This window comes from Necator americanus, chromosome I (genome assembly GCF_031761385.1).
Source record: "Necator americanus strain Aroian chromosome I, whole genome shotgun sequence".
Classification (NCBI taxonomy): Eukaryota; Metazoa; Nematoda; class Chromadorea; order Rhabditida; family Ancylostomatidae; genus Necator; species Necator americanus.
In genome coordinates, this window is record NC_087371.1 from 18,735,442 (window position 1) to 18,748,218 (window position 12,777).

The 12,777-nt window shown below is 38.2% G+C and overlaps 1 protein-coding gene across 2 annotated transcripts in view; it reads right to left on the reverse strand.

Moving 5' to 3' along the window:
- RB195_006122 (uncharacterized protein) overlaps nt 1-6,182 on the reverse strand; it is a gene marked incomplete at both ends in the record, with an annotated part of 66,006 nt that extends 59,824 nt beyond the window's left edge. The window contains one exon of one of the 2 annotated variants that reach the window (XM_013451209.2): nt 6,141-6,182. In XM_013451209.2, the coding sequence (XP_013306663.2) occupies nt 6,141-6,182 (42 nt within the window). The remainder of the gene's footprint in view (nt 1-6,140) is intronic. The other variant, XM_064179009.1, reaches the window with a different exon arrangement.
- Between the last annotated feature and the right edge of the window lie 6,595 nt (nt 6,183-12,777).

A 12,777-nucleotide genomic window follows, 5' to 3' on the forward strand; every position in this document is an offset into this window, starting at 1 on the left:
TTTGCAACGCAAATTTGTATTCGTGTACATTAGGACACGTCACATGCCCCTAAAATAAGCAGATAACTATGACGATATCATTGAGATTTTCTCGTGGGATTTTGATTTCATAACTTAATCATGGATTCTCTTCTTAAGTTAATTTTCTTGTAAGTAATACGTCACATATATCTCCTTAAAAAACTAGATCAATTGATAAACTCATGGACTGTGTAGAGGATCCGAGCAAAAAAAACATAGTAGTTGAGAAAAGGAAAAAATGCTATCGAAATGAATGTGGATCGCAAAACAATGAGGAGATAAAATCGAAGGTAATTTCGATTTGTTCTTTTTGTTCGATTTGCTTAAGCTGTAGCCAGGATTGGTATTCTCTCTATTAAGTAACAGCTTACGTTTCCTGGCTACAGCTCAAATAAATCGATCAAAAGGCTTTGTATTCAACATGCCAATATTCAAGGACAGTCGAGCATGGGTACTGAGCATCTTTCTAGTACAGAAAAAGATAAATTCCTCTTTCAAAACATAAGAATTCAATTTCTTCTTTATTTTTGAACATCTTGGGACTGCAAGCAGTTTAAAATAAGAAAAAAAAAACAATAGTTAAAAGGAGCATTGAAAAATTTGATTTAAAAGTCTACAATCTAAAAATTCAATGTTATCCGCATTACTACGAAAAGGGGATTCCAACGTACGCATCCGCTGTTATTTTGTTTTGCTTGTTTGTTCAGAATTTAAAGAAAACATACGCTTTCGATTCACCCGTGAGCGAAAGAAAAAGTACGTGAACCTTTCAGGACAATAGGAAGAGAAAAGTAGTACTAGATTGTTGGCTTTAATAATTATCTTTTTAAAATTCTTTAAAAAGTTGCTATAAATAATATGATATCCCAGTTCGTGAATCTGAGAAAGAAATTTCCGGAACTTATTTAATGAAAAGCTGGTGCAGCCTTGCGCTTTATCCTTTACTTTTTGGAAACGTTACCATGGAATTTCAGTCCTAAAGTTTCTGACGTTAATCAATCCGTTTGGGATGCACCCTCACGTTCACTTCAATTCAGAATCGTTTGAGGTTTACGAACGTGTAACTGGCCTATACAACGACTTGCGGTGGCTAGCCGATGTGTCAAGTCAGTGCTTTTATCCTCCCAGACAAGTCTGGTACCAATTTATAGACCCCGGAGGGAAGAAAAGCTTGGTGAGCACTAGGGCGGATTCGAACCTCCGATCGGTCGTGCAGGAAACGGAACCTCTAACCACTACACTACACCCGCCATAGCGTTACCATAGAAAATAGAAATAGAAGAAATGAATGAGAATAATGAAACAGTGACAATTATGTAGAAAATAGAAAAGTTATCGGCGAAGTTAGGAAATGTATTGTTAGAGCAGTGCATAAAGCCTCGCTGACGATGCAAAAATAACATCGATCAACGGGATTTTTTGCAGATCAGGACATATTTTCGGTCCGATACACGAATTTGTTGGCGCAATCAGATTACAATTACAGGACAAACACCTATGTGCAAATTCTATACTGGAATCAATAGATGTATTAGTTTTGCGCGCTCATAAATAAGATGTAAGTAAGAAATCGAGGATTCTTGTCCAAATTTTAAAAAGCGGCAAATTCCTCGTCTGGGAATTCTCCAGTTATTCTAATGTACTTTTGAAAAGCGGCAGAAAATCAGCATATTTATGTGTGTGAAAGGGAAAAGACTGAGAAGAAGTCGTAGCTGTGATTAGGATAGGAAGCATGGGTGTGGTTGATCGTGGTCAGAGGCAAAAACCTGACGCCGATTAGATCAACGGATGGCGTGAGCAGGCGATCGATAGTTATTTGATCAAAATGGTAAGCTATTTTCATTTCAGTTTTACTATTATACGCTGTTCGGAGGGCACTGCAATAACCATTTATCTCTCGGTCGACATTCCACCACTCTTCGAATTTTATCAATTCACAAGGGCCCTTCCTTCCAAAATGGAAAACATCTGAATTTTGTCTGATGATTTCTGTGGACCTCTCTACAATTCAGCATATTTTGACTAATCAATGTGCTGATATTGAATTGTGGAAGTTCAGCCCAACAGATTAGCAATATAGTCGTCAGTGATCACTCTGTTTAATTGGAGAACATCAGGAACACGTGTTTCTCCTACGGAAAACCAATTAACCTTCACTCACTGCCGGAAAATGTCTAATGCATCTGATTGATGTACCAACAACTTTCCAAAATCTACTCCGCTGTCCAGTTACGAAAGCGCTGAAAAAGAACTGGAACAAACGGCGAACACCGCCAATTCAACGAATAAGTGTACATTTTGAATCAATATAATATTTATTTAATTTTCGGACTATGCGAGATCATTGTGGCAAATGTAAAATAAGTATTTTTAGTAATAGTTTGATTACGCTGCGATAACAGTTAGAGGTAGCGCAAGTCCCAGCTCTAAAGAAAAAATAATTACAATTATTTGCGATGACTACGGAGCACCATGAACCCAATTCAGAAACGTCGGAGGGGATCCAGTTTCTATAGAATTGACCAGACGCCGTAGAGTAGGTAAGGAAAAGGATCATTATTCCACGATTTGACTACTTACTATCATTCACAATTAACCTCAAGAGTTTCCACGATAATATCCCAGCTCTTATAAAAGTCGTGAGTGACAACCACATGTAACCGTATGCTTCGCCTAGACTCCAGCTAATAAGACCTTTCGGCTAAATTTACTGTTCTGGACCGTGTTTCTTAGAATGACACACAAATTAGAGGGTCCAAATTTTAAATGCTAGTTATGTGAAGGTTATCGGACCTGGGCGAATCGGAATCATCCTCAACAAAGCGCCCAATACTTATTTATTTGGTAGTGTTGGAATTGAATCAACTCAGCAGGTGAACTCAGCAAGTGATTGATAGTACCAGTACTTATGCTTATTTTCCAACGGTAATACAAGATAAAAGAACTGTAATAATCAAAAACATTACGAGTAAAACATTTTTCACTTGTTAAACCAACCACTAATTTTTCCGAGTAAACTGATCAATTGCAAGAGAAGCTAACCTGTATTCATGCCTCAAGGCAAACACAAAAAACCTATTCAGCAACAGCCGTAAATGACTGTAGCGTTATACCTGAGCTTTTTCAAACTCTTGTAAAATGTGCACTTGCACCTTTAATTACTTGTCGCGCCTCTGCTCCTATTCATCATCTTTCACAAAAATGTTCTCAAGCTTTCTCCATCATTGTCATTCAAGTGAGTTCATCATATAATGCAAACGAGTATACAAATAATAAGTTTTACAAATCTGATATTTAAATGGCGGATGTTCCGACTTTTCCGCGTACGCTGAGAGGAATACAAATAAATGTGTAACCTTTCTTTCGCTAGGGAACCGCTGCCCAGCTCAGCAACATTCAGTTCTTCGCCGCATCGGAGGTAATAAAAGCGGAAAAACAAGATGAAAAAAGTCTGCGAAAAAAGTGGATCGCCGACGTTTGATGACTCAATAAAAGACAAACGCTGAAAGGAAAGACGAAATAGAAAAATGTGGATGAGAGCTTTTTGAGCGTTATTGAAATATGTACAAATGCAAACGATGGATCCCTGGGAAGGAGTTAATCTGACCGACTTAATTTTCACCTCTGCGACATAATTTTTCCCTTTAAAGAAAACCAAATGTCCATCTGAAGTGGGTGAATTACGCTGCTTATTCCGAAAATATGAAGTGCTACTAGCCGTATCAATATTTCTCTAAAAATATTGTGCCACATCAGTGCAAACAGTTCCCTCTACATTTCCTTAGGATACACAGCAAGCAAGTAGTTCAATCTTTCAAGTTTCAAAAAAAAAATCGCAAATGCTGATAGGACACCTCAGAAATCACTGGAGATGGAGAAGACGTAAATATACAAACAGAACTAGATATGACGATATGACATGCCCATAGCTGAGTTACTCTTCTCTCTGATAACCGCAAAAAAGTATCAGTTTCCGCGAAAGAAATATAAAACATAATATGAAAGGAAGATATATCCTCGAATTTCAAGTTTCTAGACAATGGTATTTGTTTATTTATACTGTTGCTTAATTGCTTACTTATTATCCTTGTTGTAGTACTTGAATTTACTGTTCTTTACTATTTAAATTTACTGTTGTTTTCTATTTACTGCTGTTATGTATGCTCTTATTGGTTTCATTATTTATTTAGTATTGTACTATTAGGTTGGCAACAAAGTTCCCGCCGTTTTTCAATTTTAATATTCCACATGTCATTAAATATTTGTGGCATAATGTTCTATGCCATTCGAAAGAGAATGTTTTATTCTATCGGAATCTCTTTTTGCTCAGGCTAATTTATATTAATTCTCAGATTATTAAAATGGAATGTGAAGTTGAGAGGGATGAGCGTTTTCGACACCTCCTTCTTTATGCTTTCAATCAAAGTTCTAACGCCACAAAAGCTGCTCGCCAGTAATGATTCGACAAAGAAATCGTTGTTTGTGTCCACGAGTTGCGCGGTTAGGAAGCAAACCAGAGAAGATTGTGGTTCGTTGATTTTTGTTGTCGACAATTAAAGCATGCGGAACCCATGCTCCACACTTTTGAACCTCTCCCAACGAGTGAAGATGTTCCTCTGCAGCAGTGAGAGAGCATTCTATTTTATTTTTCTTTCCTTTGTGGTATGACGCGAATTTCCGTGCAAAAGCTGCTTTAATCGACTTTTATCCAACTCAACTGGACGGCCAGAACGAGGAGCGTCTTTGAGGACAAGTATTCCATTGTTGAAGTTGGCATAGCAATCACGAGCGCCATGGTATCAACGAGCCACCATCTTCGCTGGTTTGCTTCCTAACCGCTCAACGAACCACAATCTTCTCTGGTTTGCTTCCTAACCGCGCAACTCGTGGACACAAGCAACGATTTCTTTATCGAATCATTACGGCGAGCAGCTTTTGTGGCATTAGAACCTTGATTGAAAGCAAAGAGAAGGAGGTGCAGAAAATGCTCATTTTTCTCAACTTGACATTCCATTTTAGTGATCTGAAAATTGATATAAATTAGCTTGAGCAGAAAGTACAACATAGATTCCGAAAGAATAAAGCATCCTCTTTCGGACGGCATAAAACGTTATGCCACATGTATTTAATGAAATGCGGAATGTAGCGTAAGCAGTGACGAACTTTTTTGGTGAAATCAAATTACGTAGGTTAACAGATAAATGCACAGAGCGTGAAACTCATTTGTGCAGAGTTTACGACTTGTAGACGTCATCAATGTCTGACTGACATTTTGAGGGGTAAAAATTTTTTTCTTCCCGAAACATCACCATATAGTGATCCTATTAGGTAGACGCTTTCTGCTTGTTAAAGAGGGAGGATGCAGAGTAGCTGCATATATGTATTTTCATTTCAATGGTTTATTTTTACCATAATGAATTTATTGGATAAATAAAAATTCTTTTAACATGGGATTATCATCGTCAGCAATATTCAGTTTTTTCCTGTACTACCAAGAAAACCTCCCTTCACAACATACATAACCATATGATTATCGGAACGTCTTCCTCATTCTAATCCTTGTACGTATTCGGAATGACACAAATTCTATTAGTCAGAGCTCTTTGCACAATGTTGACATCAGTGCCTAGCCACAAACCGTGAATCCTAGAGAAACCGTATTCTTCCTACAAAAGTCTTTTTTAGCGCCATCGCTCCGGTAAATTTAGTACAAAAGAGGTAATCACTGGGTGCGTCCAAGAACACCTTTTAACTAAATGGTAGTTGGTCACAACTGAAAGAAAGTATGATTGCATGCAGCTGTATCAGCTATATCTTCCTTTTTTTCTTTAATAAACGATGAGAACAGGGAATGATTCTTCACGGCCGATTCGGCGGGGCCAAACAATCCATCTGCTTGAACACCTACTGAGGTGATCCATCAAAGAGAATAGCACAAACAACTCGTCGATCCGTTTGTCCGGACGATAAGCGGACGATCGCCGAATGTAAATGCGCGGAGAGAATTAGGAAAAAAACTTGGCAAGACGTAGATCAAGTCTAAGACTTGAGAAATGGAAGAGAAACCAAAAAGAACAAAGGAGGAAATGTGAAAAAGTATCAAGTTATTATTAAAGTACCTCGTTTTCTGATGATGGCTCCTGGAACATTGGTTCCTTCATGATTGCTCAAGGTTCTGCAAATAAATCTGTGAAGACGGTACGAATCAGCGTAGAAGGGAAGGGAAGTGCTATTAGGATTTCTCATCAAAAACAATACTGAAGTATCAACTTGTCCACCAATTCGTTGAGGAAAACACTGGGAACGCAAAGAAAATCAACATTCCGGGTCACAAACGCATGACGAACTGATAAACCCACACTGATAGCGAAAAATGTACACCATGGAGCAGATTCCGAAGAAACGCGGAAATGTCGCAAAGGTTTTTTTGCAAACCATGATTATGACAAAACTCTATCATAATCGATTAAATTTGAAACATTATCGGAGTCAAACACTACTGTGGTTTAGAGTGAGATGAAAATTAGACAAATTATAATAAATGGGTAAAAATGGACAAACACAAAAGAAGAAGAAGGTGGAGAAGAAAAGAGAAAGAGGGGAGACGAAACGAGCACCTTCAAAACGAAAATGAGAGTACGTGATTGGCCACGAGCGAAGGATCACATAAAATCACACAAAATTTAGGATTACCGCTAATTTACAAAATTCGTCATATTGCTTTGAACTCATGAGTTACTAAAGCTCCTTTTTTGGTGGTGAGCTCGTTTCCCTGTCTGGTAGTACTAATACGAGGATAAAGTTGAAAGAAAAAATCGGAAGAATGGCGATTCTAGTATTTTTGTAATAAAAAATATAATCATAGATGGAGGGTAAATTTCGAAATGTTGTACGTACAAATCTTAGAGCCGCAGGAAAGATTTCCTGCAAAGTCTTCCCTTCGAACATTCTTCAAAAGGAATGAAAACTAGGCAACAAGATGACGAAGACGAAGGTGAGAAAGAACATTAAACACTATAATCTTGCGACTATTCTCAGATGAAATAGTTTTCAGCTGAAATAGTATAGTACTTAAATGAAAAGTGGAAAAGGAATCACACTGATCGTATGCTATAGATAAGGGACCATGCGAGTTAAAAATGTCACTCTTGTCTCGAGGAGCATAAAACACTCGAATACTTTCCAGTGATAGTTGGGATCATTTATTAACACAAAATTTGCAAATTCAATCGTACGTCAGCTCATCACGGATAAATTAGCGCAGGAGGAAGAGATGCTGCGCACCTAGTCGCACCCTTCTAGTTCCTTCTGAAATGTGAAATCATGCGTCAGTTCGTTCGTCATTCGCTACAGTTAGTCGTGCGTCACGACAACTGGGTCTGTCTGTAACTCAGTGTTACTGCAACGATCGAGAAACAAATCTAGAGAAGAAAATGAAGCCGAAACGCAAAGCTACCATCACAGTTCGGGAAGAACATGTTCGAAAAGTTGATGTGGAAGAGTTTACTAGGTAGATGACTCATGGCTCGATGAGTTCCGACAACCAGAAATGCAAACACAAGTATAGAACAAAAATTATGTACGAGAAGTACATGATGGCTAAAAAGGAATATTACGCATCTCTGGGACATTTCATGTAACAAGGAAGAAAAAGAAAGCATTTTATGGTAGTAGAAAAGAAATGAAATCAAAAATAGAAATCGCGAATGAGTGTAGATCGAGAATATTGCAAGTATAGACCAACAATCGAAACTGCCAATCTAAAGACTAAAAATACGGAGGTTTCGTTCCTCCGAAAAGGATGTTTACAGTCAGTTCAGTTCAGTTTACAACTAATCTTTGGCTGAGATTTCACAGAGTTCGTTTCTTAAACACAGCCGAGAAAACGAACTAGCAAGAGAGTTATTTGTAGAGTTATTAATTCTTCAAAACGTTTGAAGAGTATCGTGAGCGCAAATGACTACAAACTGACGAGAGACAGGTGTGCATTTCATTTGAGAAGTAGCAGAACCTTAAGAAAATAAAAAAAAACGTTCTGGAAAAGTTGTGCTAGCGCGTGAGCGCCTCAGAAAGATGAGTTCGCAGAAAGGGATAATGATATATTTACTCTAGACATGCACTTTGCCAGCTGAACAATGTCCCGGGCCGAAGCGGACGTCCAACTGTGACTGTCGTTTTTTCTCGCTTCGTGTACAAACACAGCGGTGACGAACGTCCTAAGCGCTAAATCCGTCCACACTGCGTGGTGATAACGAGCGCGTACAGCTGATGAGATGACCTTGGCATCGGCGATCAAGTGATAAGTTGATTTCCCAGTGATCCGACATCAACTTACTAGAACGGAGAGTGGCGCACCCGGTCGAAGTCATTCTATTGTTCCAGATGAGATGTGATTCACTTCAAAACATCGTACGAGTTGTTGCGTAGTCGAGCATTAAGGTGGAGGAGTGCAGCCGTCCATGAAGAATAATGTTAATCCGGATCTAGTGTTCTGTACGCAGAATCTTGACTATCACCCGTAGCAAATACTGAAATTACTAGCAAACCTTAAATGGACCAGAATCAGTAAGTCTTAACACAAAATGTGGTATTGATCTCCCTTAAAAAAATGGCTCTGTAACAAGCGAAAATTAACGTTGAAACTTAGCGAACGACAGCAGGCTATCCCGGACAATATGAAGAAAACACACTTTATTTTCAAAAGAGCTGGTGACACGTGACGATGAACCACAAAAATTTTAAAAAAGAAGAGTTTCTGTCCCGTTATTAAGCGCATTGCCAGCTCTTAATTAGAGAATAAATTAACCAATTCATTATTTTTAAATTATATTTCACGAAAGACTATTAGAAAGAAATTGGTAAGGAAAGATGGAACATAGAAACTGCACCAATCTTTCTGGATACCTCCAAGTTGTAGCTTCACATCTATGAAAAGAAAGGATACTGTGATGTGGAGGCATGAAGAATTCCTTCCTAAACCACAAAAGTGTAGAGTTTACAGAGAATCTGGAGAACATTCCGTACTGGAAGACTCATAGGCAAAGTGAGAATGAAATGCAGGTTTGAGTGACTTTTTTGCCGTAATTAATCATGACTACCAATTATTGAGGGAATTTCACTCTTCGCCGCTCAATTACAAGGATAGAATCTTCTGATATACGACGTATGTTGAAACAAAGAAAAACTTCTTTACTCCTAACGAGAAATGACGAAGTGAAGGTGAAGATTATTGTCAATGTTCAGCAATTCTGAGTGGAGGAAGAGAGGTCAGCGATAGCTCGAGATTAGGTAACAAACGGTAGCCGTAAGGGGGGAAGAATTTGTGTATAGAGGTGGGCGAACGTGAGCTATTGATGAGATGACCAAGAAACTAGTTTGAAACATAACCGAGAAGAACGTTCACATTGGAGGAATGACTAAGGCTCCAAGTTTTACTCAAAACGCTCCTCAATTGCTGAATTAAGGCACAACTGTTTACATTTGACATTGTTAACATTTGAATATTTCTGAGAATATCCTTGAAAAAGTTTGATTCGCGCAACTTGCACGTCATTCGCGATAGGGAGTATTTTCTAAAAGCAGAAAATACATTCTATACAGGAACTCGGAAATAGAAAAACGTGAAGACAACATTTGCGGCCCACACCAAAACATCACGACCACAGCAGGATTCGAACCTGCAATCCTCTGCTCCGAAGGCAAACGCGTTATACATTGAGCAACGCACTATGTAAAAAAATGCTGCTCAAATGAAGCAGAATATTCCTTTGTGAGAAGCGAAGCACGGAATGAGGGAATGAAATTAGAGAGGTCGAAAGACTTCATTTATGCTGTCTTACCAGATACATGACGAAAGATTGCAGATCCTGCAGTTTCTTTCATTTGTACTTAAAACCTAATCACTGAGGGATCTTTTTTTAAAATTAACTGCTAATAAGCAAACCACGTGTTTCGATTGAAAGTGTCAATATGAATCCACATGAAGATTAAACAAACGGCTATGTGTACAATAATGGTGAGCGATGAGTGAACTGGACGGCGATGACAGAAAATTGTCACCAATTAGCGGATTAGACATTAATAAAACACCAAACACCTGCGCGAACCGGAACAACATCAACACCTTCATATGCCGTTCAGATCTAGAAACAGCGAAAGTTTTCTAAATTATGAAGACATCGGAGCAGAAGAGGCAAAAAAAATTAATGTGCACGCCTTCCTATGTACATTTCGCTGTTAATTGAACAAGTTCTCCGATAATGTACACCATATATTGTTGACTACAATTGGAACACTTTTGGCGCCCTTTTCTTCAACACTCTCGTTTTTCAGACAATTCCTTAGTTAATGAATATACCTTCACAATCAGGGAACAATCTGGAACGGTGAAGAATAATACACCTGTGTTCATCTATTTTTCTTATACGAATTACTCCGAACATCACATTAATTTTCGAATTGAGTCCTAGCTTCGGTCAAAAAAAGGTATGAGCGCCGTCTCGGCTGGGTGCCCATCACAAAAGGAATCATCGCAGAATCCTGCACTCAACTATGTGGTGCCAATTCTGCAGAACTCGTCTACTGGACCTGGACGAGTCAGGTCGCATTACTGTTTGTCGACTACTTGGTCGCAAAATTGGTGATAAATGCTTGACAAGGTAACCTCGCTTATCCTGTTTCGGAATTCGAGAGTTATGAGGCTGACGAAATATTGCTACAGTTCTCATCATAATATATATATATATATATATATCGTATTCGTCGAAACATATGGGCTTTTATCAGATCAGCTTCGCAGTGTACGTCTTTTGCCAGACACTAGTCTCTTTGTGAATATTGAGATCTAATATCGAAATATATAATGATTAACGACTCACAGTGTTCCTCGCACATTGTTGTACCTTCAAAAAATTAGGGGCTAAACTATTAGCAGGTCGACTTGACTTATTTGTGAATTGCTAAACTTTTCAGATCTGTGAACTGCTTCAGAAGAAAAACACTCTAGACGAGCTCATCACGGTATAAGAAACGCTCAAGAGTTCTACACCCTCAAGGGAACAAGAATATGCTTACAACGCGTCCATAACACTATCGTATTTCTTGCAATTTTATAAAAATTTCGAGATGTATAGTTTGTGCATTGTTTAAAAAACATTCTAGTTTCAGTTTATTTTTTCGTTTTCATGCCATAATGGAGGGAAAACAGTGAAAAAAGAACAAAAATCGAGTATCACGTGCAGATAACTTGATAAAGATAGCCATTTGACGTTTAGGAAAATTTCTATGTGTTATAAATAAAAAGAAAATATAGATCTTTAAACAGAAGGATAAATTAGCACAGCTGTGCGGCCAACTTGTATTTCTGGATAATATGTTTGTCAAGTAGCAAGCCTACTGCACTGGAATTCCTCGAAAAAAAAGGGATACAATAAATTACTGACCTCGTAATAAAACCAATATGACAGAATGTTGCGAATTGTTCCTCGTAAGATTTATTAATGTTCGTTTATTATGCAGTTTGTTCCAAAAATATTGAAGACCTTCAATTTCAAGAAAAAAAAGGGACTCGAGAGTGTTTCGATGTTGAGTTCTCTCCAATGGTAGGTTGAGTTCATGGTGTACTTTGCAAGTATTTTCCAAGCAAAAAGCCTACAAAACTGATATTCACAATCATTCGGAGCGCCAAACCGACCACTTTATCCAACGAACCAACGCTTCACACACGTTCAAATGCCGAAACGAAAACGCTCGAACGAAAAATTCCCTGCGATCGCATGGAGGTCGACTCGTTAGGCACACTGATAAGTTTGATGATACGTGTGATACTTGCAATCTACAACTCATAAGCTATTTACTATTGCAGGGTAGCCTAACATCGAAAATTCTCTGAACGCTTTTTTCTTTTATTCCACATCCCCTAAGAAATAGTAGGTCTCACTTAAAAGCTAATTATTCGAATTCAAATCATCTGATTCTAAATTCTCGCTTGTTTTTTCAATCGTTCTTCACTTCTTCTCGGAACGAATCTCGTAGAACCGGTGAAATCACAGGATGAGCAGATAATACGAAAAATGACAAGCGACCGAGAGCAAATAGCTGGCCGGCATAGTGAACGGCAAATAAGAAAAGCACTGGACAGGTGTGGAAAGCGGAGGACGGGGCGGTGACAGCAAACTTTCAAGTTCTCCACAATGAGTGAATTAGTGGGAAATCAATTCTCAGGTAGCAAAAAGGATTTTTGCAACAGCTGGAAAACGAAGTCGTTTTCCGCAGATATTCAAGAAATGGAATTTTTCAAACATACAATACAGGTTAGGTGATGGATGGAGACGTATGCAAATTGATTGGGCAGAAAATAATAAAATTAGATGTATTTAAAAAGATGCCTTGACAATTATTAGAATGTTTTTCTTCCGCAGAACAATTTCTTTTCCTACTTCGCTCATGCTATACAACGTTCCATCTAAGAACAGTTGCTACCATTTCAACAACTGGATCTGGCTCACATTGGCTCTGCACTTATTAAAACTAACAAAAATCTAAAAGACTCTTTCCAGGCGATCGGAATTCAAAAGCAGAAATCTACCTGCAAAATAAATTAGAAAAAAAATAAGAATTTAAGGATATTGGAGACTGCAGCATTGTAGGAAACCTTGAAGTTTGCAGAGGAGCTAATGGGAACGACCTCGACTTTTTTCAATGCTGGTAACATTTGGAAATTCTTGCGAATGTCTACGAAAACCACCAAGTATTTCA